The sequence below is a fragment of the Eleutherodactylus coqui genome, chromosome 8 (assembly GCF_035609145.1).
Source record: "Eleutherodactylus coqui strain aEleCoq1 chromosome 8, aEleCoq1.hap1, whole genome shotgun sequence".
NCBI lineage: Eukaryota > Metazoa > Chordata > Amphibia > Anura > Eleutherodactylidae > Eleutherodactylus > Eleutherodactylus coqui.
In genome coordinates this window covers 89,281,315-89,293,652 of record NC_089844.1, presented here as the reverse complement: position 1 = coordinate 89,293,652, position 12,338 = coordinate 89,281,315, and the positions used below count along the sequence as shown (strand labels likewise).

Sequence of the window (12,338 nt, the reverse complement as noted above, 5' to 3'; positions counted from 1 at the left end):
AAGGATAATTTTTATGGCTGTTAGAAACCAGTCTTAGAGGTATTGATACTGGTTCAGTTAGAAGTAATTCGGACTGAACTAGAATTTTCAAAAGCTTGCTTAACACTAGCAGCATAATTAAAGGATTATTGCCTTCTAAAGATGTTATGGCATATCACTACAAACTACCATAATATTATTTTCAGTGGGATCATCCAATTATAAGATCACATTCAAGTGAATGTTAACCATTTTTTGTCATCACCTGCATAGCAGGTGAAAGGGAGCAGCACTCTGCATGGAGAAACTGAATGAGGCACAATCACTTTCATTCTGTGGATTGTTGTGGTCTTGGAAATCCGATCCCCACCAATCAGCTAGTGATGACGTATGCTAGCAGGAAAACCTCATTAATAGCAATCAAACAATCTACCATAAAATTCTGTTGTCTCAAAAACCCGCTATTCCCGAAGGGGACAAAAATAGTCATATTCTGGATTAGCAGTAATTTACCTCACACTGTTGCACTTGACTCTCCTGATAGTTTGGCAACTACTCTGCGTGTCAGATTACTGAAGTATTCCTGTACTAATTTACGCATTCAAAGATAAAAATATCACCAGTGAGAGATGTATCTAAATTTACATGTTTATTTTTAGTTATTTTTCTGTTTTTATTTTCCAGTTGTTTTTGTGCTACTTTTTATCTTTTTTTTGGCTTTCTGGAGAGCAACAAATTTTTAAACACACTGATGTAATCTGGCTGGATTGTAGAGTTTATTTTTTAGTTTATTTTTGTGAAGTCTTTCTTAGTCAGGCAGGTATTTCAGCCGCCTGCCAGTTTTTTCCTGAGCCAAGGCGATGATGAATGCGGAACATGAGATAAATTAATGCTAGGGATTTTGGTCAATGTCAGCCCTTTCTTCCTGATGTCAAGTTAAACAAACAAGATCAAGGCAAAGGAAATGGTAATTGTCTCTCTCGAGATGAGCTGCAGATAAGAGCATTGTTGAATCTAAATGCAGAAAATTTTCAGCAGCAGTGTCCAGCATCACAAAAAAAGAATAATTATTCCTTAATACATTTATCACCGCTTCAATCAGATTAAATGCATATTCTATTAACCATTGACAACAATGAATTGTTCCTTTGAAATTATACTGGAAACATTTTTATTCCCTATTTGACAGGAAGGCCATACAGAGGATCGGTTGTATATAGAATTGCTTTTATATCTTCCGGGAAAACTTGGCTGTCATCTTGAGCCCAATGTGGAGATTGTAATTGCGAGGAAGATAAAGTAGACAATAATTCATTTTCATGATTTTAGTTGAGGCCGTAGGGAATCGGTATTGAGCTGGAGAATACCGATTACAAACACACAGGTGAACGCATGCAAGTCACCACCGTTTAAGACTTTACTAATCTCCTCAACTGAAATTGATAACTAGTTTCATGCATCATTTACAGCTTTGCCAGGCCGAGCCGCTGTTGAGTTTCTGACCAAAGAAACATTTCATTCCGCCAGCAAAACACGCAACATTAGTCGAAAAATAGTCAACTTTTTTCCCAGCAGATAAAATGTGTCATCTTAATAACTGCTGTGAAGCAAAGCCATTTATCTTCTGAGTTGTAAATATTAACCCTGTTCCTTTGCCTATACAGAGAATTCTAGAGTACCTGAAAACATTGTTTATGTGGTTGACTGGGGTTCAGACATCTGTTGTCATCATTTATCAAAGTAGAAAATGCACAAGCAAAGAGGAAATATAGCAGACATAGCAAGGCGTAACTTGAACCTCCGGAGTGCAAATGCTTGCTCTCTCATGCTGACCCCCACCCACTGTGCACCATGTATAATTCTGATGTTGTCTTATGTGTAAGAAGAGATTTGGGCCTCTTTAGGCACCAGTTTCTAGTGCCAGAGGTGTAACATGAAGCTCCCGGGCCCCAATGCAAAACCTGTAACAAGGCCCCCAACTATAATGCTTTATTCATAGTACTGGGCTCCCTATATGGAGAAGAGAGGCCTTATGGGCCGCCTAAGGCTCCTGGGCCCGGGTGCAACCGCATCCCCTGCATCCTCTATGGTTATGCCCATGCCTAGTGCGACTGCTCACCCTGCACTCCATAAATGCCCCAAGGACACAGTTGGAAGACCCTGTGGCCAATTGGAGTCCTGAAACATACTACCAGTTAGTATTCCTATCCATAGAAGAGAGGATTGGGATGGGAATACTGTAGTCTTATTTGGGGTTTAGTGGAGATAACTGAATCCCTTCCTTTCTCTAAAATGCAGATTTCTTTTTCAATGCCATTATAACATAAACTAAAGGAAGTTTTATAGCAGGTTGCACATGTGTACCATGTTGGGTTGTCCTAATTCCATTAAGTTAAAGAAGACAGAAATAATTCTGTCATTTTAGTTTCATCAGTGGAAACTTGTGATAATATAATGAAGTTGAAAGGTAGGAGGGTCACAATCAGCGCTTTCCCTGCATTTTGTATTGGCATAGATAACTGATAATGCTAATCTGATAGCTCTTTGCTGCTTAATCACTGCTGCTTGTCTTTCTTCACATAAACAATCTATCACTTGATTGGAATACGTTTTTTTACTGTCGGAGTAGTATAATCGGGAAACACTATGGCCTCAGAAATTGGGGATAATTTATATTGATTCAACATGAATTTGGATGATTTTCTTGAAACTGCGTCAAAGTAACCCTGGAATATATTTTGATTTCCCTTTTTGAAATTTAGATAATTTTCCATTAGGGCACACTACTTATTATGGATCAATGATGTATTAACCTGTAATATGGTACTTATAGAACTACTAGCTGATATACCCGGCTTTGCCCGAGTTAATTTGAGACAGGTGTTGCTCACATGGAAAATTTTATGAAGACAAGGTTACTTTAGAGGAACCGAGGAATAAAATATGTATATACATAGAGGAGCTTCATATTCTCCTCAGGCTGCATTTACCAATGTCCCACTGCAGAATGTGCCACCCCTCTTATTCTCCTCATTTAGGACCTAAAGAATGCTTGTGCCAAATTTCACACTCGTACGACATCAGGAAGTTACATTACATAGGGGTGTACTTACTTTTACATATGGTATTGAATAATCAAGTTGTGACCCCTTTACTTATCCTATTTAGGACTTAAAGAATTCTCATGCCAAATTTCACGCTTGTACGACACCAAGAAGGTAGAGAATTAGATTAGGCACATTACATAGGGGTGCCAATATTTTTGCACTTAGCATTGAATAATCAAGTTGTAACCCCTTTACTTTTCCTATTTAGGACCTAAAGAATGGTTTTGCCAAATTTTATGTTTGTACGACACTGGAACGTTAGAGAATTAGATTAGGTATATTACACAGGGATGCTAATAGTTTTGCACTTAGCACTGAATAATTGAGTTGTGACCCCTTTATTTTTCCTTTTTGGGACCTAAAGAATGATTGTGCCAAATTTCATGTTTGTACGACAACGGGAAGTTAGAGAATTAGATTAGGTATATTACACAAGGGTGCCAGTACTTTTGCACTTAGCATTGAATAATCGAGTTGTGACCCCTTTACTTTTCCTATTTAGGAAACAATGCTCCCGCCAAATTTCATGTATGTACGACAGCAGAAAGTTAGAGAATTAATAGCAAGTCAGTGAGTCAGTCAGTGAGGGCTTTCCCCTTTATATATGTATATAGATATGGGTGCATATCGTACAAATTTAATATGAAGATGTGCAGTAATTTTTTTAAATAATTGATTTGTATATGTGATGAAGCATTGCTTTGTTTAAACCAATATATTGGTTTGAGACAAATTAAAGATAATGGTTAGTGTTGCAAGAACCAAAATCAGTAAAACCCTGTTTGAGTAGAACTTTGCTAAAAGTCAGTTCAGTATGAGCCCACTCCAAGCTTTTACGAAGTTCTACCCAAAACAGGGTTCTTTGAGATTAGGTTGCTTAAAGGAGATGTCTCGAGGAAGCAGTTAATTTTTTTTTTTGCCCAGTCCCCCCCATTAAACACACATTACTAAGCCCCCCTGTAAATGACATTTCTAGCTGGTTCGTACTTACCGTTCCAGCGTTTCAGCAAGTTATAAAAGTTTCCTCAAGATGGCCGCCGGCTCTTTCCCAGTCGCTCGCTGCAGCCCGACGTGCGCGCTCCCGAGACGCCGCCAGCTGTGTCTCCATGGCAACCGGACGCATCGCAGCCGCCGACCGACCAGACGCCCCGCAGCCGCCGACCAGACAGCAGGTAACCGGCGCTAGCCCCCGGCTCCCCAGCGCTAGTTCCCCCGGCGCAGCGACAGCCCCCCCGGCCTAGCGACAGCCCCCCCCCATCGCAGCGACAGCCCCCCCGGCCTAGCGCTAGCTCCCCCGGCGCAGCGACAGCCCCCCCCGGCCTAGCGCTAGCTCCCCCGGCGCAGCGACAGCCCCCCCGGCCTAGCGCTAGCTCCCCCGGCCTAGCGACAGCCCCCCCGGCCTAGCGACAGCCCCCCCCATCGCAGCGACAGCCCCCCCGGCCTAGCGCTAGCTCCCCCGGCCTAGCGACAGCCCCCCCCATCGCAGCGACAGCCCCCCCGGCCTAGCGCTAGCTCCCCCGGCCTAGCGACAGCCCCCCCGGCCTAGCGACAGCCCCCCCCATCGCAGCGACAGCCCCCCCGGCCTAGCGACAGCCCCCCCCATCGCAGCGACAGCCCCCCCGGCCTAGCGACAGCCCCCCCGGCCTAGCGACAGCCCCCCCCATCGCAGCGACAGCCCCCCCGGCCTAGCGCTAGCTCCCCCGGCGCAGCGACAGCCCCCCCGGCCTAGCGCTAGTTCCCCCGGCGCAGCGACAGCCCCCCCGGCGCAGCCCGGCGCAGCGGCAGCCCCCCCGGCCTAGCGACAGCCCCCCCGGCCTAGCGACAGCCCCCCCCATCGCAGCGACAGCCCCCCCGGCCTAGCGCTAGCTCCCCCGGCGCAGCGACAGCCCCCCCGGCCTAGCGCTAGTTCCCCCGGCGCAGCGACAGCCCCCCCGGCGCAGCCCGGCGCAGCGGCAGCCCCCCCGGCCTAGCGACAGCCCCCCCGGCCTAGCGACAGCCCCCCCCATCGCAGCGACAGCCCCCCCGGCCTAGCGCTAGCTCCCCCGGCGCAGCGACAGCCCCCCCGGCCTAGCGCTAGTTCCCCCGGCGCAGCGACAGCCCCCCCGGCGCAGCCCGGCGCAGCGGCAGCCCCCCCGGCCTAGCGACAGCCCCCCCGGCGCAGCGGCAGCCCCCCCCGGCGCAGCCCGGCGCAGCGGCAGCCCCCCCCGACCCATCACTTACCTGGGAGGCTTCTCGGGGCTGCTGGGCTGGGCTGGTCTTCTCCGCTGGGCAGCTCCAGTTTCTGCACCTTCCTCTAACAGAGGATGGTGCAGAATGGCCGCTTCAGCGCGCTCCCGAGCAGTGACAGCTCGTCTGCGCATGCGCAGAAGAGCTGTAGCGGGGAGCACACTGAAGCGGCTCGTGCTGAATGGAGAAGACCGGACTGCGCAAGCGCGTCTAAAAAAGCAAGCTGCCAGCGAATTTAGACGGAACCATGGAGACGAGGACGCTAGCAACGGAGCAGGTAAGTGGAATAACTTCTGTATGGCTCATATTTAATGCACAATGTACATTACAAAGTGCATTAATATGGCCATACGGAAGTGTATAACCCCACTTGGTTTCGCGAGACCACCCCTTTAATACTAGACCTGAACACTAATGTATACCATTGTCTGAGAGTCATAAAAGCCCTGCATAATATTCTGTGTTCACACTGGAACAATGATAGCTCGGTGAATGGAGGCGGAGCGGGCTGGAGATCTCTTCTGCCCATTCAGCTGTATTTACAGTAAACAGGCTGTTGCTCATAGATAAATGACGGCCTGTTTACACAGCCTGATCATCTTTGGATTTTTAAACGAAGAACAAATTATCGTGGATCATACAGTAGGTGACCGCATTTACACTGATCATCTTTCAGATTCCCATGATAATCTAGACGATGATCGGCCAATGTAAAAGGGTAGTGTAATACACCAGTTTTAGAGGTTTTGGTCAACTCAATTGGACCAAAGCAAACTTTTCAAAACTTAACTTGTCACTATTCGTGTTATTTATTTCTAGATATAAAAGGTCTAACTTTTTTGTTTCCTTTGTTAAAGTTGATGAGCGCCATCCAAAAAGGTTTTGTATCTGGAAGCCGCTTAGCAATTCTGATGAAAAGTGTAGAGGAAAACCTGGATCAAAGAGAAGCCATTCCAGTGGACCGTAGCGGGGGTGGCGTGTGAGTCTTAAGACAGCGGACGCACGTTGCTGCTTCTCTATGTTGACGACATTCCAAGGCTTCTCTGGCTGTATTTTCTGCAATTTGGCATCCAGCGTGAACTTGATATTTATATTTTCATAAGTATGCATGTTTTTTTTTTCTTTTTGTATGGCTTACACGCCAATATTTTGGGCAGATTCTGTGCATTATATACCCCTGTAAGTATCTTGAAATGTGCGTGGCTCCACATCTTTGTAGGGCGCAAAGATGGCTTGAATGCAGTCAAACCATTCATTGAGATGCAACGCTTTGAGCATTGTCCTAATGCTGATTACTGTAGCTGATATTGTTTGGTGAATGTTTTTGTTTTTAAAGGGAAATGTACAGTAATAGAAAATAGCTATACACTGAAGATTAAGTTATGCAAAAATGGCATATTCTATATACTCCATGCCTGGGAAACTGCTGCAGGGCTCCAAAATAATACAAAGCACCAGAGTTTTTGCTGTGAACGAACCTGTTAAATATGAGCACATGGTATATACTTTATAATAGTAGTCCTGATTTCAATTTATGTTTACCCCAGCAACACAACCAGGTTTAATCTAGTGTTTCATATAGGTTCTGAGTGGTTTACTGTTATTAGCCATCACAAATTTGTTGCTTAATGAAACTTACAGTCTGAGTCATGTGACTTCCATGCAGCCTTTGCCAATTGGCGTCCATAGTTGCTACATGACCTGTGCATTACATTGTATCCCTATTCACTTCTTGAATGTGCAATGCAGCCATTTTGGAGGCCATATTTGTACTAATGAATGCTAGGATTATTCTTCTGTACTTCAATTACCAGATATGTCGCCTTCTCCAAATGAACTACTAGACTTTTAGGACTCTTTATGGCACAAATAATGGCTGATGTACAAATAGCTATTTCAAAAATCTACGCTCAAGCCTTTATTGTGGGTGATCTATTAGGGTTGGCATTACTGTGACTTTTTATTGAAAGCTGCCATGATTTTTCCCCCCATGCCAAATGATTCAAGGGTCAAGTAGGACTCGCAATAAGGGCAAGAGGCCAGCTTCATCATACATGTACCAATGTGGGCATTTGAGAATGTAATATTTTGTGTATTTTTAAAGGACTTTTTCAAGTTAATTTTATATAGTTTTTGGTCCATGCCGCATCTGACAGGTGACGTCACCTGGCAAGAAAGTCTGGTGACATTCATAAACCTGTCACCTTCTTCATTAGCAGCCCCTAGCAGGTTTATGGGGAGTAATCAGTAACACGCATATGGGGCCTTCTATAAGATGCAGCAGTCATGTGGGTAAATAACCCACATGACCGCTGCAGCACTTGTCAACAGTAGACCAAAGGATCATGAGAGCACAGGGAAGGAGCATAGTGGGAGGTGAGTACTGGGTTTATTTTATTTATGTACTCTGCTCTCCCCAAGTGCCACTAGTGTATTAAGAAAACCCTCTTAATCAATGTAGCTAAAGCGTTGTCCCCATCTCGGCAAACCATTGCCAGAATGGGAACATCACTAATTATAAGGTGGCTGTGGGTTGCAAGGATGATGGAAACAGTCAAGCTCAATTGAGGTACGTTGTTTCCCTAACTCCTATAGAAGTCAAGTGAGATTTATGCAAACAGTGTAACACAGAAAGCTACGGTATTTCAACAACTTCCGAGTTACAGAAACAGTATTTCATAGGAGGTTCGGCTATTTTTGTCCTCCCGAATACCCTTGCCCACTGCATTCGGGGTGGCCGGGGTTGGGGCGGTTTCTAACTCAAGGTAGGTGTGGGTCTCAAAGGTGAGAATCAGACCCATTATGCTTTTTATGGCATATCTTGTGGCTATACCATAGATGTCTGACATGGGAATACCACTTTAAGTTAATTATAAATGTTTTATTAAATTATTATTTCAAAAAGAAAAATTTAAATTAAAAAAAAATATTATGAACTAGGCCTCGACCCTCTTAGCTATGAGATAGGTATGATATGGCCATCACCTAATTTTGAAGCTCTACTTACAATTTCCATTTTTGTTTCAATCATGCTTTACTATGTAGTTTCGCAGTCTTCAGCCGCTCTCTCTATATACAACCTTTTTCTATAGAACAAATAAGCATTCAGTATTATTAAAGGGAACCTTTCACCAGGAAAATCGATTTCAGTCTGCCTCCATAGCGCTAAGCAGTCCGAGACCAGCTGGGCACACATGCTTTTACAAAAAAAAATACATTTTTGCATTCTTAAAAGTTCTTCCTTTTATCCATGCACTCCAAGTATGCAAATTTAGTCAAAGAGGCCGTGCCAAGAGTTCTCTGAATCAGTACACAACTGCTTAAATACTGCCTCTCCTCCCACTGGCCCCATGTTTATACATCAGCCCTGGCGGCGCTGAGGTCCTCTGCATGCGCCATGCCTTCTGCATCTTCCAGTGTATACACAGTGTGATAGTGGAATCACAGTGTATACACTTAATTGGCGCACTGCGCATGCGCTGGAAGACAAGGTGGAAGTAATGGACAACACGTGTGTGCTGACATGCAGACACAGGGGTGCTGACCAGTGGTCGGAGCGGTAGTGTTTGCGCAGTGGCACACTGAGTTGGAGAACAAATAATTAGCATACTGGGCACGCATAATTACAAGTAAGAATTTCGAAAGATGCAAAAACGCTTTTTTTTTGTAAAAGCACATGCGCTATGCTTGTCTCACTATTTAATGCTATAGAGCCAGATTGAAATTGATTTTCCTGGTAGCAAGTTCCCTTTAAGTACAGTAAAATCACCTAATATACTGAACATTATAGGGGGTTTTATAAGACAATGAAATAAATATCATATTTTTTTTTACCCATGAGTAATTGCGCTATGCTTGTCCATACACTGCGCCATGTGCTGTAGCTCATCTGCAGGAATGACATTGAACTGTAATACCAGGCGCGAACTAGGAAGAACAATGGCACTGTTGCACTTCAATAAACCTAATCAGCAGTGCAGTACATAACCCATACACAAGAGTGGTGCTGCCTCTAGGAAACAATCACAAAATCTTCTTTTACTCTCACACTACTAGTACTGTCCGTATCACTGAAACCTGGAAGAACATTAGACTTGTATAAGAATATGGACTTAGAACCATTGAAACATTTTATTATATCCACTACTGTAACTCCTTGTTTAGTCTATGAACCGGGTACTCTCAATAATGTGTGCCAAATGTCTTATGTGGCCCACAGTTGACGTGAGAGCTATGCTTCTGTTAAGTATGCAGAGTGATAGTCTCTGCTGTGAATTTGTAAAATTGCGCTGCTATGTGTATGATATGTATCTGCTATAAGACAGAAGTGAATGGGAATATTGGGTTTATTTGCTGCTGAGTTACAATGCACAAGTGCTGAGGATCCTAAATCCTGGATATCCTAAGCTCATTTTTATACTTTTTACATACGACCGCAGTCTTTATGCACTGACTTTTCAAGAAAAAAAATTGCAGAAGCTCTCCCAACTTCTTATTGCACGCAGATTAAATACTTTTTGATAGGTGTGATATAAACTGATGCCAACTGATATACAATGAATGTAAAGTCAACATTTAATCTCCGATATTGTGCATGTTGATTGATGTGTCTTTTTTATCTGATGTTTTATATTCTATTTAATCGTTTTCATTTGTTGCCTCTTTTGTGGTTTTGTGGTGGACATTTATATAGGACGTTTATAGATTACATTTCTATGCGCTTTGCATTTATTCTGTACATTTCAGAGCATGTCTGCATTTAAAGTGCACCAGTTGGTAAAACTTAATGGAAACAACTATTTTGTTGACACAACGATTACTTAAACCGAATCTTCACCTTAATGTGCAATGTTGTCTGAGGTCCATAACGGTATTCTTTTTTCATAATATGTATTTTGTATTGATTGGGGCAGTTTTTTCTAAACACAGAGCTGCAAAACATTTGCAAGGACAGGCGTTTTTTGGGCTTTTACTATTGATGATCTATGCTCATTTCGGGCACAGCTTGAAATGTAATAGAAGACATCACTCCCATTCATTTCAGTCGGAGTAAAGCTGTCTATTACATGTCCAAAACTGAGTATCAATGACTATGTCCGGCCCCTCTGCACTGACAGCGTAATGGAGGATGAGTTGATTGAGCGACCGATGCCCATAGATCAACTATCGATGACCTATCCTGAGGGTAGGTCATCAGTAGTAAAAGCTCGGAATGTCCCTTTAAATTACAACTCTATATTTGCCTGAAGCCACCACTAGCTGGAGTTAGGAACGTACTGCATACAGTGCAGTGTATAGATGCTATAAACTCCTAATCTCCCCCTAGTTGTGGTTGCAGGAAGCCAGAATGTTATAGATTTTCCTCTTTGCACATGCAGGGAATTTGAACGTCTGCATCAGAAAAAATAAAGTGCACCCCTATAAAGCTAAATGAAATAAACAAGAGAAGGGGGGTATATGTGAAAGAATAACAGGAAAATGTAGACCATTGTCTGAGTGTTGAAAGGAAAGCTTTGTGTAATAAATGGAAATGTTAAGGCCAAGGTGACAAATCACACGAACCAATGAAATTTGTGAGATGCAAGATGCACTATTTACTAAAAGAACTAAGTTTAATAATTCACTTAGAGCCAAAAGTATATTTAAGAATAAAGCATCAGAAAACTCATACCTTAAGGCCCATTTACACCAAACGATGATCGCTAAAAAAATCGCTAATCGGCGATCGTTTTAGCCAGAATCGGTGCATCTAAATGTGCACCCATCGTGCGCTTTTCGGGCACTGCTAGCTGATCGTTAAATTCAGTCCAACCTAAAAATCGTCCTTCAGGCTTATCAGCAGTTCTCCACGGGGAGTGCTGATAGCATTGTTTCCCTGTGGAGAACAAAGGATCTGAGCGCAGATAATAGCCCTCCGGCTAGTAACTGCATTCAGTGCAGGCTTCATTTGCACACTTAATTGCTACTAAGTAGCGGAGTAGCTACTTAATAGTTTATGCAAAATGATCGCTCAAAGCTGTCACTCAAACTGTCCTTTGAGTTATCATCGGCCCGTGTAAACCAGCCTTTACTTAGGAATTTGGTTCTTATTCAGCCCACAAAATAGATGCTTTCAGGGAGAGTAAGAGCCTTTTTACACAGGACGACCTCTCGGGCGCAGATCCCTGATTTTTTCCTGTGTTTTTACACAGGTATGAGCATCACTCAGTGAATGCAGGTGGAGCAGGCCAAGGATCGTTTTTGCCCACCAGCCTCCATTCACGGTAGGCAAGCAGTCGTTCATAAGTGAATGACTTCCTGTCTACACTGGCCGATCGTTTAGTTTTCTGCATGCAGAAACTAAACGAGAAGTAAACAAATGACAGTCAGGGCATGCATCTGAATAATTTATGGGCCCTGTAAAAGGGCCCTTATTGCTGGTCAGTACACTGGGATTGGTAAAAGTCCATATAGACATTACATCTAGAGTCAATACTCTATAATATGAGTGGTATATAATGATATTCTCAAATGATCTCTAAAAATATATATTTTATACATTGCAATTAAACATCCTAATTTATTACCTTTGATTTGTAAAATCACCTGTAACACATTTTACTTCTGTATGTGCATACTTTAAATGTGCCTTTTTAAAATGAATTAGCATGAATCAATAAACATATTGAACAGTTTATGTACTCTTGTAATCTTCTTTCTATTGTTGATTGGCATATTTCATCATTCCATTGGAATGTAATTGATTTTAACGTAGCAGTGCCCCTAGTGGGCACAGCATGGGATGACAGAATTCTATCTTCTGTTTATTAATCTATGAACTTTTGATAAAGGGCATTTTGGACTTGTAAATTATTTTCACTTCATGGCAAAGACTGTTTTAATAAACCCAATTGAAACATATACTTTTAGAAACAAAATAGCACACCCCAAACCTGCAGAATAAGATTTTTCTGCTATGATCCTATTTTATTCTGTTCATTAATGTGGGGTAAATATAATTTGGTAGAACTATTAAACAATCACTTA

The 12,338-nt window shown here is 43.0% G+C and overlaps 1 protein-coding gene across 3 annotated transcripts in view; it reads left to right on the top strand.

Annotated features, from left to right (window-relative positions):
- Positions 1-11,986, top strand: part of GPD2 (glycerol-3-phosphate dehydrogenase 2) — a 164,386-nt gene extending 152,400 nt beyond the window's left edge. For all 3 annotated transcript variants that reach the window (XM_066576005.1, XM_066576006.1, XM_066576007.1), the window contains exon 17: positions 6,170-11,986. In XM_066576005.1, the coding sequence (XP_066432102.1) occupies positions 6,170-6,295 (126 nt within the window). In that variant the 3' untranslated portion in view covers positions 6,296-11,986. The remainder of the gene's footprint in view (positions 1-6,169) is intronic.
- Positions 11,987-12,338: the final 352 nt, after the last annotated feature.